This window comes from Rutidosis leptorrhynchoides, unplaced genomic scaffold (genome assembly GCF_046630445.1).
Source record: "Rutidosis leptorrhynchoides isolate AG116_Rl617_1_P2 unplaced genomic scaffold, CSIRO_AGI_Rlap_v1 contig304, whole genome shotgun sequence".
NCBI lineage: Eukaryota > Viridiplantae > Streptophyta > Magnoliopsida > Asterales > Asteraceae > Rutidosis > Rutidosis leptorrhynchoides.
Window position 1 is genome coordinate 1 of NW_027266548.1, and position 18,155 is coordinate 18,155.

At 35.4% G+C, this 18,155-nt stretch overlaps 4 protein-coding genes across 4 annotated transcripts; 2 read left to right on the top strand and 2 right to left on the bottom strand.

The window, feature by feature from the left end:
- Positions 1-199: 199 nt before the first annotated feature.
- Positions 200-1,660, top strand: LOC139882750 (uncharacterized; the record flags this gene model as incomplete). The annotated part of the gene is made up of 7 exons (XM_071867026.1): positions 200-335; positions 434-502; positions 579-719; positions 816-905; positions 1,070-1,240; positions 1,349-1,427; positions 1,533-1,660. Coding segments are annotated over 7 exons (814 nt in total), but the record flags the coding sequence as incomplete, so codon positions are not given.
- Positions 1,661-2,219: 559 nt separating this feature from the next.
- Positions 2,220-5,916, bottom strand: LOC139882755 (serine/threonine-protein kinase PBL34-like). The gene is made up of 6 exons (XM_071867032.1): positions 5,752-5,916; positions 3,567-3,953; positions 3,342-3,477; positions 3,019-3,155; positions 2,825-2,948; positions 2,220-2,740 (listed from the first exon to the last, which is right to left on the bottom strand). Exons 1-6 carry the CDS (start codon positions 5,914-5,916, stop codon positions 2,220-2,222), a joined length of 1,470 nt encoding a protein of 489 aa, XP_071723133.1.
- Positions 5,917-13,710: 7,794 nt separating this feature from the next.
- Positions 13,711-15,015, top strand: LOC139882756 (uncharacterized protein At5g39865-like). Its single transcript, XM_071867033.1, has one exon. The coding sequence runs from the start codon at positions 13,711-13,713 to the stop codon at positions 15,013-15,015; it is 1,305 nt and encodes a 434-aa protein (XP_071723134.1).
- A 1,284-nt stretch (positions 15,016-16,299) lies between these two features.
- Positions 16,300-17,896, bottom strand: LOC139882753 (binding partner of ACD11 1). The gene is made up of 4 exons (XM_071867029.1): positions 17,781-17,896; positions 17,611-17,686; positions 16,969-17,022; positions 16,300-16,758 (listed from the first exon to the last, which is right to left on the bottom strand). Exons 1-4 carry the CDS (start codon positions 17,894-17,896, stop codon positions 16,300-16,302), a joined length of 705 nt encoding a protein of 234 aa, XP_071723130.1.
- Positions 17,897-18,155: the final 259 nt, after the last annotated feature.

An 18,155-nucleotide genomic window follows, 5' to 3' on the forward strand; every position in this document is an offset into this window, starting at 1 on the left:
GGTGCCACTCCAGCCTTCTCTTGAATATTTTTCTTATTTCTTATATGAACGAGATATGATATCTCATACATCTAGATTAACATTTGCATCCCTGTAACATTCGTTTCTTCTGAATACGGCCCCTTCATAGCGCAACCGAATTTTTTCACATTTGAATCCAATATTTTTGTAGAACCAGTGTTATAGTTTCTATTCTCAGTCTTCACCGACTTCATCCACGTGTTTGTATTTCTCAGATCATACCAGCAGAGAACATTGTTGCTGCATTCCAAGGTAGTCATAAAAGAGTATTTGCCATCTCTAGAACTGCCTCCGAAGCGCAAATTTTCTTTGAGGTATCCCTTGAATTTCTAGACTTGAGGTAGGAAAGAAATACACATGCTGATTAATCATATTGGTCAATCAATTTGTAAGACACGTTTGGCATGTGTAGGCATTGGAACATGGTTTGGGTGGCACTGTACTAAAAGTTGAAGATGTTGAAGCAGTTCTTGAGCTAAAGGTAAAATTTCTAATATTTGGTGGCTTGGTATTATTGGGCAGTGAAGAATTGGTCCTTATCTTATTTAAATTACCAGGAATATTTTGACAGAAGGAGTGAAGCCAGCAATATTTTGAACTTGACCAAAGTTGTAATAACAAAAGTTCAAGTTGTTGGAATGGGTGATCGTGTTTGTGTTGATCTTTGCAGCCTCATGAGGCCTGGTGAAGGAATACTGGTCAGCTTATCTCATTCATGGCTGTAATTTTGATGCTCCAACTGAGGAAATTGCATTTGAGGTTTAAAGTTTACTTGCATGACACTTCTTTTGTAGGTTGGTTCCTTTGCTAGAGGACTATTTCTTGTTCACTCTGAATGTTTAGAGTCAAATTATATTGCAAGCAGGCCTTTTCGTGTCAATGCAGTTAGTCTCTCTCTCTCTCTTTCCGCTTGTTACCACATTTTCTAATAAAAATAGTCATTGTAGGGTCTACAATGACTATTTTTATTAGAAAACGTGATAAGAAGCATTTTACTCGATACCTTACAAATATTCCTTGCCCAAGAAGTTACTGAAAAAATGTGCAGGGGCCAGTGCATGCATATATTGCTGTTCCAGGGGGAAAAACTTGCTACCTATCAGAATTAAAAGCTGGCAAAGAAGTTATAGTGGTTGATCAGAGAGGCCACCAGCGAACAGCAATCGTCGGCCGTGTAAAGATTGAGACCAGACCACTTATACTTGTGGAAGCGAAGAAGGTTTGTTCTCTATTCTACATGTCATCATGAAACAATTGAGAAAATTAAATAACAGTGTCTTGTTTAGTTCTTAAAAAAATTGTAACGGGAAAATTCATGCTGTTGCAGAGAGATTCAGACGATCAAACTATATATGGAATGCTTTTGCAAAATGCAGAAACAGTTGGGTTTGTCTGCTCTTCAGAAGGTAAATGAGAATTGTCTTTTGTTTTTTTTCTCTCCCCTCTAAATTATTTTTACTCATATCATCTCGATAAGATCAGATTTGAAGATTGCCACTAATGCTTTTCAGGAGAAGGAACGCAAAGAAGTGCAATTCCGGTGACCTCGCTGAAAATTGGAGATGAAGTTCTGCTTAGACTACAGGGAGGAGGTCGGCACACGGGCATAGAAATCCAAGAATTTATTGTCGAGAATTGAACCTACTAGATTAGATTACAATGCTGTAGATAGTCGATATTTAATATCGGATCAAAGGAAAATCAAACCTGCATTAGCATTGTTACTGCAACAGGTTAGATACTACTTTTGTCGAACTGGGAGGTGATGTCTTGCATGTGTTATGTTCAATATTGGTGCTAATATAAAATTACGTGAAGCATATCTGTCATAGCTTTACGTCCTAGCAAACGATGTTGACAACATAAAAATTCCGATACGCTGAAAGATGTTGGAGCCTTGCTTGGAACAACACACTTTTCTATATTGTTCCGATTGCAACATTAGCCAGACAACAAATAATGGAGAATAATATGCTACTGTACTTATCAACGAGAAGCAAGACTTTCATTTCACCTATGACTTTAAAGAAACATGAAGCAAGACAGCATCCTTGTCAAAACATTTCCCTTCTACAACAAAATTCGACCCTTAAGACAGCTTCATTTACAATTTTTATAGCTCCCTCGCCCACATCACTAAACTAGTATAGAAAAGAAAAGGGAACAAAATGAGCAAAGGAGGGAGGGATGCACATAGTTCAAGCTTTAGCGACATTAGGTCTCGGTGACTTGTGAGGCTGACCATGATGATATGGAGACGCATATAACGGACCATTATTCGCTGTTGACACACTCCTGGATGGCTGACCATTCCTCTGTAACTGCATTCTACCATTATTTGGTCTGAACCCTCCTGAACGTTTTTCTCCTTGCTGCATGGTCTGGAAGTATGGGGAAGAGCTCGCCATATCCTTCAAGTGACGCAGAGACCTTAGAATCTCAACAACTTCGGTCATCAGAGGTCTCGCTTTTGGATCGCGGCTAAGACACTGATAAGCCAACTGCATTGCGTTCTGAGCACCTTTGATCGAGAAGCGTCCTTCGAGACGAGGATCCATCAGTCGTAAAAACCTTTGTTTGTCACCGACTTGTGGATGTGCCCATTCGACAAGGTTATGCTCCCCGTTAGCTCGATTCTTGTCCATGGATCTCCGGCCAGTCAGTATTTCAAGTAGAACGACCCCAAAGCTGTACACGTCACTCTTTGCAGTAAGATGCCCTGGTAGGTATAACACACAAATTTCATGTTACATATGTAAAATTTGTAAACTGTAACTAAGACAAAAATTCACGACATTCGTACCTGTCATCACGTATTCAGGGGCTGCATAACCGTAAGTTCCCATTACACGAGTTGATACATGAGTCTTATCTCCCTCAGGACCATCTTTTGCAAGACCAAAGTCTGAAAGCTTGGCATTGTATTCCTGGAGAAAAATTTTATTAAAATTTTGAAACTACAGAAAATGTATGTTCTTGCAGATGTCAGTAACATACCGCATCTAGTAGAATGTTGGAAGTTTTGAAATCACGATAGATGACCGGCCTATCAGCTTCTGTATGAAGAAAAGCAAGTCCCTTTGCAGCACCCAGTGCAATTTTCATTCTTGTGGGCCAGGGAAGTGGCAGAGACCCTGCAAGTTGCATAATCAAGCCATGTATACTATCAACAGAACATGCATGTCTTTCCACAGTAAGCCAATTTACAGAGTCATTTCAAAAGAGACCGGAAGAGGAAATCGGAATAATTTTCAGACAGACCAACTCGACAGCTTAGTCGATTTCTAGTAGGAAAAAAAAAGGGGGTTGGAATAACATACTTCTAAATAGGTGATTCTCCAAGCTTCCACGAGGCATAAACTCATAAACAAGTAGCCTTTGATCGTCCTCGATGCAATATCCAATCAACTTGACCAGATTATGATGGCGGAGGTCACCAAGATAATTGACTTCAGCCTGTGATGTTAGGTAAATGCAAAATTCTCTTTCAGACATCCAAAAATATTAGGAGGAGAAAAGGGAAAAACAATACAAGGAATTCATACAAGCCATTCTCTGTGACCCTGAAGTCCTTCAGGATTGAGGGTCTTCACAGCAACAGCAAGACCTGCCCCAGGTTTTGCAGAAGAAGTTCCGGTCTCGCTGATCCAACCTTTGAATACACGACCGAAACCGCCCTCTCCAAGAAGACTTTCCGGCGTAAAGTTTCGGGTAACTTGCTTAAGCTCATTGAAGGAGAAATTTCGAAGTTGAGATGGGATCCTCATTTCTTCGCCAATATTTGGGGTGGATGAAGTACTTGCAGCAGTACTAGTAGTGGTGGTGGTGGTCGAAGAGGATACGACTGGAATATGGGGCTGATATCGGCTGGTACCGACCATAGAATTACTTTTCCTTGCTTCACATACATAAAGAGAAATCAAATTCAATATCTGTTCTAAGCAATTGACAAAACTATTTATTTTAACTAGATACAAACATGTTTGAAAATCTACACAGGGACATGATCATTGTAAGGATCCTTTGCAACGAAACTCACAAATGGACCAAAACTAGATAAACAGGATTTACATTTCAGTAACACGGCACTGAATATCACAGATCAACTTACAAAAATTCCAAGAATTTAATTAAACAGGCCACCAACACATATTGAACTTAGGCTCTAGAAAAGCATCCGATTGCCATATAAACCTATAACCTTTTTACATCCAACTATTTGAACTTTAACTTTAATCCACTAAAATTCCCAGTATGACATTTTAGAGGCTGAACATAATACGCAACAAACAGCAAGTAAAGCTAACGGAATCATGTTAATCTATCAAAGATACCGTGTATAGCACGTAGACCAGTGACTGTTTGTCGGCAATAAACGACAAAGCAGGAAACGTCAAGAAAGGGTCTTTCTATGGCTGGTACACAGAAATCAGGTAAACATTTTACTAAAATGGGGAGACCCTTCAGAGAATGGTACATGCATGAATACTGTAGCTAGTCGCGACAAACACGAGTAACTAATCAACGACTTGACGGTCTCATGAGAATCAGAAAATTATGAACAAGGTAACAAAAATTGACTATCACCCTCAGTGTGTGGAGCATGTAGGCCAGTGACGTACGGTTTGTCGGCCGATATACGACAAAACAGGTAACGTCTAGGTTCTTTCTGTGGCCGATACAGTAAACCTAGTAATCATTTTACTAAAAAGGGGTACTGTTGCGAATCGCGACAAACACAAATAACTAATCAACGACTTAACGGTCTCATGAGAATAAAAAAATTATGAACAATGTAACCAAAATTGACAATCACCCTCAGTATGTAGAGCATGTACGCCAGTGACCGTTTGTCGGCCAATATACGACAAAATAGGGAACGTCAAGAGAGGCTCTTTCTATGGCCAGTACACAGAAACCAAGTCAACATTTTATTAAAATAGGGAGAACCTTCAGAGAAGGGTATGGGCCTCAATACTGTTACGAGTCGCGACAAACACGAATAACTAATCAACGACTTAACGGTCTCATGAGAATCAGAAAATTATGAACAAAATAAGAAAAAGTAAACAAAATTTACAATCACCCTCAGTGTGTAGAGCATGTAGGCCAGTGACCGTTTGTTGGCCAACATACGACAAAACAAGTAACGTCAAAAAAGGTTCCTTCTATGGCGGATGCAGATTAACCAATTAATCATTTTACTAAATCGGGGATCCCCTTCAAAGAAAGGTATGCGCTTGAATACTGTTGCGAGTCGCGACAAACTCAAATAACTAATCAACGACTTAACGGACTCATGAGAACCAGAAAATTATGAACAAGATAACAATAAGTAGCCAAAATTGACAATCATTATTACACTACAGAAGGTGTATCAATTATAAATAATAAGTATGAAGCAGCTTTTTTTTCAATGAGGGTGTAAGAAAACACAATAGTGGTTCTGGAATCAGTCAGATACGCACAAATGAATGAATACAGAACATAAGAAACTGGAAAATAAGACAATCAGGCAGCAAGAATAAATCATCCCACATAGCATGTACATTCCCAGCCCAGCCATAGAATAAAAATCAAATCATTTAAATGCTCCAACAAACAGATACACACAGAAGCAGCTTCATGATCATAAAGTTAACATGATAGAGCAATGACAATCATTCGAAATCAAAAACAGCTAGAGCATCAATTTCGAAAGAATGAAGAAATCTTACCATCCTGTTTGACATATTTTTTGGACCTTGAACTCGAAGAAATGCAGCTTCCCATGAGCCTAAATTTAACCCAGCAACCAGTCAGTTGTTTGGCTTTAGTGTGTTTCTTCTTCCTTGACTTTGATTTGCTCACATCCCAAGCCCCAAACTGAACATCATCAGTAGGACCTAATACCATTCCAGCTAGCTTAGACCCCAAAAGTTAAATGAAAAACGTCTCGGACTCTTATCTCATATATATAGCACAGTGCTGTCCTTTAACTCTCTTCTAACCCCAATTAAACCAACCAATACTGAGAAATCAATACAAGAAAGCCAAAAAAACGGCCACAGAAGAAGACACTTTGAAATTTGAAAAACATTTATGTCAGAGTTACATGCAAAACCCAATGGACAGATGTAATGGCAAAACCCATCGTTAAGATGGGTCATGACCCGACCCGAATCAAAAACGGAAACATGCAAAGGAGGCAGAGCGAATGGCAACAAAAACAACCTGGGGAAATGTGTGAGAAGAAAAAATTTAAGAGGAAGACGGAAATGTAAATGAAATCCCTAAAAAAGTGATCGATTCAAAGTGGAAATGTGCAACAATCCAAATTGTCTGTTGCGTTGTTTGTTACAAAAGCTGACAAAACTCACATGAAGAAGAAAAAACCAAACAAACACCATGCTCGCTCGGTCGCTAACTCGCTTGCAAACTCACTCACTGAGCTGACTCAGTGTTGTAATGAATGAATGTGTGCATCAAAGGCGACGCGCGAGGCCCAATAAAATCAAACAAGCTACAAAATAACCCAGGTTGTGTTGTTGTTGTGTGTTTTGATAGGGAATACAGAGACGACGACACTGTAAAATGTTGTCGAAAAACAAAAAAAAAAACATATGTCTATGTTTTGAGTGAAGAGAGAGATAGAGACAGTTTGAAGGAGAGAGAGAGTTTATTTTGTATTTTGCTGATCTGGCAAGTTCTGGTTGGCTGATAACGTCGTCGTTTTTTTTATTAATTAATTTAAATATAATAATTAATTATTTAACTTTTCGAGGAAGCTTTTTGGCGTACAACGGAGAGAAATTGTACAACTTAAGTTGAATTTATTCCAAGCAGCAACGGTGGCGGTGAAGAGCAAATGTAAGAGAACGAAGGGTTGTTTGGGTTGTGAAATTTAAGATTTTGGATGTTTGGTTGTGGAGATAGCGAGGTTAGTGAATATTTGCTTATGGAAATGGGCTTTTATGGGCTCTTAGAAATGGGCTTTTATTTCTTCTTTCTGGAGAATCTATGGGCTTAATTGAAAAGAAGCGTAATGCAGAAAAATATTTATCAGATGAAGCCCATATCTTCAAAAAAAAAAAAAAAAAAAAAAAGATGCATCCTACTATTAAATTTTGTTGAACCTCTAAATGTAGTCTCCCAAGGAAGAATTTGATGTTTTAAATCATTATAAGGTCATAAGATCGTGTTATCTTATCCATCTTTGATCAATGCTGAAGTGCTCTCTACGTGTATTGGACGGGACATCTTGAGAAGTGTATCCCATATTCATTCTCGAAGAAGATTTCACGGATTATTTTTGTGTGATCACAAATTCCTAAAATTCAAAATCTTGCGGATGTAAACAATTATTCCAAAGAGATTTAGAACAAATTGAAGAAAAGCGATATCAAAACACACAACAAAAATATTCTTTTTGAAAGTCACCATCTCTCTACTATCTTCTTTTTTGAAATTCAACTCCTCTATCTTCAATCTAATTAGTCGTGTCATTGTATCTTTGTACACGTAATTATAATAACTTTTTTCTATAAGTTTTTGTCGATTTAGGATTGTTAGAATAAAACAACTTTTCTTCGTAGAAACATTATTCATTCGATAAAAATATCGCTTTCGAATGAATTGTTAATTTTGTTGACATATTTACTTAAGTTTGTGCACTCACACGCATAGATACATCTTTAATTATATAATTTTAAAATAAATATTTGTTGGGCTCTTTCAATTTTATTTCGAAGTTAGGCTTTTTCACTTACATTCTAAAATCTTCGTACAACGTAGAGCCTTACATTCTAAAGTAAAAAACATTTTAGGAAGATAACAATTACTACCTCCGTCCCTAGCTAATTAAGTATCGTCTTTTTAATACAATTTACATAAAAGATATGACATTTAATTAAGGACGGAAGGAGAACTATTTATTATCACATTATTAAAGTTGGAGTAGTGTCGACTAAAATTTCAAAATAAAGGAATCAACAACAGCTTTTAACCATCCTGAGAGTCGAACAAAAACAAAAGCAATGGAAGTGAAAAACTAGAGCAGACAAGATAGCACAAATGCTAATTAAACAAACTATAGTCCCAAGGAAATAACATAACACAATACGAAAAGAAAAGAAAACAGTACTAATAAAGCCTTTTTAAATCAAACTCCGACTTAGCGGAGTTCTTAGAGTTTCGAGGAGTACTTTCGAAACTCATTTAGTTGGTCTCGCATCTGGGAAATTTTGCCTTCTGATTCTTGGTAGAACCACTTCCCTGTTGATGGATCTTTATCCTTTGAGTAATCATCATCTTACATGGCTGAAAATGAAAAATTACGATTCGTTTACTTTTGATTTTTCATAAATAGAATTCGTAAAGGACATGCATGTTACCATGATGAGGAGCCTGAATTCCAGAGTCTTGCTTCATGACTTCACCAACATTAGCGCTAGGAACGATGCTTCCTGCTGTGAATGTTTAATCGTGTGTTAAACTTCTCATTAGTACAATATATATACAAGTACTCTATATAAGGTCCCAATTTGAACATACCCATCCCTATCAATATACTTAGTATTTTAACTATATTTGTTTGGAATATATAGATTACGGATTCTATGACATAAATTTTGTTTCGATAAAGATAATCTTTCTAAACACGCAGTATACACCAGCAACAAATATATATTATCTTTGAAAAAAATCGGTGATCAACCAAACTTTAACGAAATTATTTATGCTAGAAAATTATTTGGATGAGTTTGTCTTGTATTATAGGTTAATCTCTTATTAAATTAGATTTTCAAATAGAATGAAATGTGTGTTAATTAAAATGAGGGAAAGATGAGGTTAATAAGAGATTAACCTATAATACAAGACGGATGCAATATTTCATTTTTTATGGGTATAGTAGGAAATGATTTTTTCTTTTCTTTTTCAACCTTAAAACTCGTCAAAAAATCGTGAATTTTGATTAAAAAAATCCAACTTAAAAAATGAAAGTATTTCGATGTAGGGGAGTGTACAGAAATATAGTAACTGCAGCTACATTATACTTTTCCATGATACCAATAAACGATGGATCGTAGAACGCATCAGCTGGATCACCGATTTCTTCGGTGACTTTGTCTAGCTTATCCTCGGAATATATCCTCTCAGCAATATCCTTGAACATACCATCTAGTAGCCACAGCAGGCCACGAATCTCATTGTCTTCAACCTCTTCAATGCTTTTCGATTGATTCATGATTTGACCCAACAATAGAGATATCTCCATTTTCTTAACATCCATCCTAATCTTGCTTACATTCTCTTTAGCCTTCATCAGCCTATCCATCAAATACTCCAGATCATTGCCCCCCCTCCATTTTTGAAATATTAAGAAATCTAGAAAAGAGATGGTCAACAACTCTTCCGACGGCGAACTCAATAAAAAATGATCAGCCCTAAACCTTAATCTCTAAACGCCACAAGATTTTTTACTTTCTTACATAGATGGCAAATATATTTTCGATTAATTATTATAAAAGTATAAATTTTATCTACGTCATATAAAAGAACGTTGACCAATGAAGATATGCCACTTCACATTATTCATTCGATGTGGCAATCAATAATCTTTTATAAACTTATCATTTTTATTTTGACAAATTACATCTTTTTTTTTTTTTTATGGATTGACGAATTACATTGTACCCTATACTATCTCTGTAAATATACACCAAAAATTACATAGAAAGACAAATAATATTTTGGATTTCTTTTCGAAAGTTATTTTCCCCGAGAATTGTTTGTCAAAGATACAAACACTTAAAGCCATTTTTGTGTTTTTTCTTAGGTTATATTCTTAGTTTCGATCATTTTTTGTTTCCCTTTTTTATGTCTCCTACACGAGTTCTTTCGATACATTATTTATATATATTTTTTTCTTGTGCTAATAAATATTTACAGTTGGATCTTACAAATTTCTTAGCTGTTATGAGATGTTTATCGAACAAATAAAATAAATCAATGGTAAAATATACACAAACTATAAAACTGTATTTATATATGTGTAAAAATAATTCCATTTTCATTGGGTGTTGCTGCAAAGATAGGCTACCCTATCATTTTATTCATCTGAAAAGCATGTGTCCATCTCATGTTGTAATTACGTGTTCTTTCTTTTCTGTCATTGCTCTGTTTTTTGGTACATTATTGCACCCTTTTGTAACTGAGGTTTTTCCTCATATAATCTTATCAAAAAAAAAAAAAAAACATTAGAGAAAGCAGAATTTCATCTTAAAACTGCAGTTTAATTCTAGCATAATAGTCTTTTCGGTCCACTTTAACTGTCGTGTAATAAAAATTTGTTTTGATCATCTTGAAGTGTCGTTTTATGAAATTCATTCATATTTGATCTATTTTTTCATACTTATTTTAGTATTTATTTTAATAAATAATTTTTTTTGAATAATTTTTTTTTTTATTTTTGGATAATAAATAATGAACATACATGTATTTTTTTATACTTCTTTTTTTAGATTCACAAGTTTCATTATGCGATATTTGAAGTGAAGTGTATCGAAAGGAATACAATGTAAAAGTCTTTTTTTATTAATTATTTTTTTAAAATTTGTAAGTTTTATTATACGATATTTGGAGTGGACGGGAGAGTACAATGTAAAAACCTCTTTTCATATAGAGTATTGCTTAAGATTGCGTAACCGCTTAAAACTCAAATGCTTAAAACTCACTTACACTGAGTATTGCTTTTTTACTTTTCATAGATGTATAAACTCAAATGCAAGTTGACCTGATTTTTGATACAAAATTATTTATACATTTCTCATTAATATATTTAGGAAGATAACAATTATTATTTATTATCACACTATTAAAGTTGGAGTAGTGCAAGTAAAACTATTAAACCTATAACTGCCCCAGACCTGATTTATGTTCCTTGACCCAACCCAACTTGCACCTAGCTAACTCAAGAACCGGTTCATGGTCAGTTTCACACGCCACAAACCGTATCCAAGCCAGACTGAAACCGACAAACGGTCGGGTCTAATTTCTCCAAATCTTTATGAATTTCCTTGCTCGAAATCCACTTGTATGTCAATAATGAATAAGATAGAGAACCAATTGCTTTCAAAATATAACTCAAACTAAAGGAGAAAAATCAAAAACAAGCGAAGTAGAAAACTTACAATTGCTAATTAAACAAACTAGTCTCAAGGAAGGAGCACAATACGAAAATAAAATACTCCATCCGTCTCCTAATAATTTCTCTAGATATATTCGAAAAAAAAAAATATATATTCACTAATATTAATGATTGAATACATCTCATTTTAATGTATGAAAAAAAGTTAAAAAAATGTATAATTAGTAGACTGAGGGAATAGTACTTATAAAGTCTTTTTAAATCGAACTCAAATTTAGTTGCTGTTGTTAGCCAATCCCCTCTTGCTAGGCTCCTTGTCCTTGGAATTATCATCTTTCATGGCTGAGAATGAAACATTACAGTTCATTTATTTCTGGGTTATTTAATTTCGAATATATAGTTGTAAAATAGAAATATTCATAAGGTTGGTACGTAATCAACGAAATGCAATTGAAGTTATATGTGATAATTACTTGCACATATATTATCATCATGCTAGTTAATTTTTCATAAATTGAAATTTGTGAAGGACATGTTACCATGATGGAGAGCCTGAATTTCAGAATCTTGCTTGACTTCACCAACAATAGCGCTAGCAATGCTGCTTCATGCTGTGAATGTTTAACCTTGTGTTAAACTTTTCATAAGTAAAATATGAATGCAATTGTTCTATATATGGTCCCAATTATAACATATACGGATGATAATAGATTACGTACGATATGACATAATTAAATTTTGGTCAAAATAATCTTTATAGACATTAGTATATATGCAGTATATATACGTACACAAGTCATAAAATTCATAAAAAGGTGGGCAATTGCAAAATGCAAATAACAAGTCCACGTGGTTCCACGTGGCTTTGATTAATTAATTTATTACTAAGTTCTAAAAACCAATCCCCATGCACTGATGCACATCCATGTTTTGTCCATGCAGTATCACACTTGACATATATAATTTTACATTGTTTCGGGATTTTGGATTAGGGAAAGAAGACGTTGTGACAACGAAATAGGGGTCAAATTGACAATTTGAAGAAAGTTAAAGGATACGTTATTGCAATTAAATACGATTGAAGAAGGTACACGTCATGACGTCAAGCCGTCCTTGGTCAATTCAGCCGACAACAGTCAAACACGAGCGGCCACTCTGAGATGTGTCCAAATGGACAGTCCTTCGTGGCGAGCCATTCTTGCAATAATTCCCGCAACCCTCTTTTCCATAATTAATTAATTAAAGTATTTTTAGGAAATAAAAAAATGAGAAACAAACGAAAATTATTTCAAATCAAATCCTTTCTTTTAATTTTCTCGCAGCTTCGGAGCTTCCTTACAAGTATTAGAAAACAAAAAAGTCTATATTCAATCCAACCTCCACATAGTACTTAGTTTTTTTTGTTTTTTTTTTGAGGTTACATAGTACTTAGTACTTAAATACAACAAAGATACATTTTCAATATTGTAAAATTATAATATTATTATTCATGAAAAAATATTTATGGTATAAAGCATATTTTAAATTAAATTAAAGTTAATTTTTATTTTATTCTTATTTTAAACACAATATTGTTCCTAAAAACTATTTAAATCCGTTCAACTTTTAATTGGTTGATGATTTTTTCATAAGAATTGCAAGCAAAAAAAAGTTATATGAATAAATTAGGATGACGAAACTAATTAAGACTTTATTAAAATATATAATTACTTATATATGGTGTTCAATGTTCATTTCTTACCGTTTCATATTTTTTATTCAAATTTCAAAAAAAAAATATATATGCATGATAATAAATATGTGTATATTCCAATAATGTTTTTTGATAATATATATTCCAATAAGAGCAGTCGTATTCAAAAAAAAAAACCCTAACAATCTAGTATAATCTGTTTATTATTTGGATAATTATATTGTGATTTCCCCACGCCTTCCCATAATTTTCAAGCCATTCTCTTTTCTCTCTCTAAAACTTTAGAGAGAGAAAATATGACTTTTTTGACTTTTGAATCCTAGTTCTTCGACTTTTGACACCATTCTTATTTCTTTTTTCCCAGAAAATTTCATTTCCTCCGCCAATCAATTTTCCCATATTCTAAAATTTATTCGAAATCATTTCACGGGCTTATTACGCTCCTTCTTCGTTGTCGTTTTCCCCGTGAAAAGTTGGGGCATTAAATTGAACCCCCAACTTCCAAGGTAATTATTTGGTGAAGATCAGTACTTTCAGGTTTATTTGGCTTCCTCTGTTTCATTAAAATCAATTCATTATAATAATGTGTTAATCTGAATCCTCTGTCCGTCGATGTTTTGCTGAATTGGTTTTTTTTTCTTTCATTTTGATTAATTCGATGTTTATTTTATTGATTTCATTCTCCTGAAAGTTTGTTCCTTTCGTTTTTCAATGTCATCGATTATGCACCAAAACCCAACATAGAATTCGTAATCCTGCTCTGGAATGTTCCTCATCCAATCTCTAATACCCAGATGAAAAAATCATATCTTTTTGCTATTCTTATACAAATACAACCCTCAATTGTTTGATTCGTGAATTTTGAGATATGGGTTGTGCTGGCTCGAAACAAAAACGATGCCGGCACTGCAATTCTGCTTACTCTCCGGTGCCGCGCAGCTACTCGATGCACGTCCACCACCCAGCTCAGGCCAAAAGCGACAGCTATCATGTGGTTGCGCTGACGTCATCCACATTAGGATCGATGAAGCTTGATTCTTCAAATCCAAGTAACATCCACATTTCTATTGACAGTGATAATAATAATCATAATTATAACCACTTGCATGGCAAAGACGATATGGAGGAGGAAGAAGACTCGAAAAAGAAGAAGTTTTCAGTCGGCCTGATTGAAGCTAAGACTTGGTCTAATATGATTGAAGAGAAGATTTCCAAAATTGTCCCCAAGACGCCAACTATGACTCCTCCTGGCGAACCTGAGAATATCAATACATGGGAAATGATGGAAGGTCTTGAAGATATCAGTCCTCTTAATCGTTCCCCGATTCGTGTTCGTAGCTTCTCATTTGATGTTGTCAGAGATTATCCAATATTAGCGGATAATGTTGTTTCGTTAGATAGGCCAAAATCAAGGTTTCAAGAAGAGAGTAATAATAATAATCAGCCAGCTCAGCCAATGTGGTTACAACAAGTTGAAGCAGATGGTGATCCAAGAGTAAAATCGATCGAATTCGATCCGGAGATTATCGCCATGTTTGGGAAATCACTCGAGGATTTACCTTCTGAAACTCAATTTCAGTTCGGAGCATTAGACGGTGGTGAGCAGCCGCCGTCTAAGGCAGATAATGAACCGATGAAGGTGAAATGTGGGAAAGAAGACAATAAGGTGGTGGTTTATTTCACTAGTCTTAGAGGGGTAAGGAAAACATACGAGGACTGCTGTCACGTGAGGGTGATACTAAAATCTCTTGGGGTTCAAGTCGACGAGAGAGATGTGTCGATGCATTCTGGTTTTAAGGAGGAGCTGAAGAAGCTATTGGGAGATGAGTTTAAAAATGGAGGATCATTGCCTAAGGTTTTCTTAGGGAAGGAATACATTGGTGGAGCTGAAGAGATAAGGAGAATGCACGAGGAAGCACAACTTGAGAAGCTTCTTGAACCGTGCAGAACAAGTTTCCATGATAAATGTAATATTGCAGGAGTGTGTGAGGCTTGTGGGGATATTAGATTTGTGCCTTGCGAGACTTGTTCTGGGAGTTGTAAAGTGTACTGTGAATACGACGAAGACGACGACGAACAACAAGGAAGTGAAAAAGATTATGAAGTCGGTTTTCAACGGTGCTTGGAATGCAACGAGAACGGGTTAATACGATGCCCAATTTGTTGTCAATAGATTACATTGGCCCCCTTTTTTTGGTCTTGCTGGTAGTTTGGTCTTAAATTTTGGGAGTTGGCTTGTTGTTTGTTGTACATAGAAGTTTTGTATGTTTTGAAGAGAAATTTCATATGAATACTGTATTACAATACACAAACAGATAACTGATTTTGTACTCTAGACAGGTATCTTCCCAATTCCATGTCATGGTTCATAATAGAAAGAGAAGCTTGTATTATTCTTCCTCTTCTACCAATGTTAATGCATATCTATCCAAATATGACATGTAGTAAGTTTTTATGGTTGAATAGTGCAGAGATGTAACTCCGAAGTAGAGGACGAGATGTATTAACAACTTGTACTCTTCTCGCCTTCCAAATCGGCCTCCCATTTTCGCAACCGTTGCGAAACTCTTGATGTTTTATCGGGTAGGTGCAGATTTCGTAGAGTTCAATTTGTCCCTCTCTGCTTCATATAATAAATAGGTGGTGTTAAGTTGTACTGGTGATGGTAGCTTCTACTTGTATTCTTAATTGTTGTTAGATAGTCTTAACTTAATTTATTGAAGATTTTGATAGACGCAACAACTAGGTTGAAGAAAGTAAATTAAGAATCCTCAACCGTTCAAAAAAGTTTATTCTGACTCGACAAAAAAAGGCTTACCAAAGAGAAATTCAACGATATTATTCAAATTCGACTTATAGATTCACACGACGAGTCTCTGAAAAGGAAGTTTGAGTCATGATATCACCAAATCCATTCAGATTGCTCTTATGTTTGACGACTTTTAATACGTTGTGTAGAGTTTGAGCGTCTGAGACTGAGAGTATATTATTCTCTCCGTCTCTCAATACATAAACTATTGATATAAAAAGTAAGGTAAAATGAAAATTTAAACATATTTTAATTTAAATTAAAAATAAAAATAATCTATTTAAGACAATCAAAAGCCTAAAAAGCATGATGGGAGTACAAGGCAAGGAGGGAGTATAAGGCAATGAATGGAATGGAATAATGGCTTTGAAAAAGGAGTCTGGTCAGGTACTAATGGACACCAAAATGGCACCAAACTATATAATGTTTTCCAACAAAAAAAAAAAAATTCGGTTTCTCATTTCTTAAAACCCAATTTTTTTGTCTGTAATATTGAACCAGTAACTTACAAAACTAGGTAACACCATGCCCATTATTTCCCATTTCTTAAAAACCAAATTTTTTGGTTTCCCGTTAAAGTGTTTTTCACAAATATACTCTGTCCTTATTTACCTTGCGAAAGAAGTAACATATTGACACTGTCCTTCCTCATTTCGTAGCATGGCTGCCCATGTCAGCCGCAGCTTTAGCAGCACGGTGGAGAACATCGGACACCCATAGAGCTCCCTTCCCAAAATAGCTACTGTTCACCACAACATTAGCGGCGGCCGCTGCAGTTTTCCCTGTAACTTTCGCGGCAGCTACAGCAGCCGTGCCCGTGACTAGTACAGCCGACTTGGTGAAATCCGAAACACCATATTTCCCATCAACAGATCTTACAGTATCCATGCTAGACTGAATTGTGTCGGTTAGACCAATTCTTTTGCTTAGTTCCGCAAACTTGGCTGCTGCACTGGATGACATTTGGTGTGACTCGTCAAATGCTTTGGCTTTGAAAAGTGCATCTTTCCCCAAAACGTAGCCTTTAGCGACCATTGTTTTCACAACTTGTTGTGCTATGGTGACGGCTTCGCCGGGAGTGGATGCAAATTTTTCAGTGTGAAAGACCTACAAACACGATATGTAGAATAACTAAGTTTAAGAAGATATTCATCAGAGAAAACGATATCTTACCCCGTTTCAAAAAAAAAAAAAATGTCACTTTGCCTATACAAAATGTATGTAAAAATTGACATGTATTTGTAGCGCGTTTTTTTAAAAATTCACGGAGAGGTGGCAAGAGAGTACTGTTGAGGTATGGCTGTCGGATTCGTCTACATATGTTGTCCCCCAATATGCTATGCAAACTTGTTGATCCACAATTTGAGCTCCCTGAAATACCAAAATAATCAGGAATACATGAGTAAATCACCTGTAAATCAAATATCAATTGTAACGGAATTAAAATCCAATGAAATTCCAATTTAACAGGATTTAAATGACTACTCCGTCTTTACTTACAGTCTTCATACATAGTTCTCGATAAGATATACAAGAGATGATACATTAGGACGACATTACTGAGATCATATTATTTTGGACATAAATCATGAAACATTAATATTCTTCAAAAACTAAATGCTCATTGTGATGGTTAAAATATGCTACAGATTCATTCTGGATCAAACGAGGACCTCTTAATCATCAAACTGGAAAATAGTTTAAGGACTCTCCTCAAGACAAGCAGTGACATAGAAACTCTTATGCTAAAATACTTAATAGGGTCACAAATGTGAAGTCTCATTCAAACTGATTAGTGCATCCACGGAGAACAATGTGTATCTCACAACCACGAAATGGATAATAAAAAATGTCAATAAATTCATACAATAAAAGGGAAGAAGGAAAGTGTTTACACCCACATTACCCTACAAAAAATGTCTCATCAATAAGCTTGCAGTTTTTTTGAAAGAAACTTACACTTAGCAGAACAGCAGTTTCCAAAGCATAACAATCTCTGAAAGTCACATATGCACTGGAAGCATATTCACCCGACCTGCTTTTCAAAAAGAAACCAAGTTAATCTGACTGACTGACTGACACCTAGAAAATCTGTCTCAGATAGATAAAATTAAAACACTCTATTCTACCTGACTATTTCAATATGCTCGACTGCACCACAATGACTAAAAAAATCGTAAAGATCCTTCTCTGTTGCTTCAGGGGACAAATTTGTAACTTCAGCAATGAACCCACCAGGGTACATAGTGTGTCACGCAAGAATTTGCCTGCACATTTAATTTAAGCTGCATAACTATTAAGAGGGTGATTTATTTTATGCATACTATAAAAAAAGACGAGGATTGGCAAGATAAGAGAAATATCATCCTGCTACATCATTCTCTATCCAGAGCTACATTATCCATAGCGGTCCCCCATCTAATATCTATCCCCTCGAATACCCAAAACTATAGGAACCTTATAACATCTATCACAATGTAACCATTCACCTCAAATGTAAAATT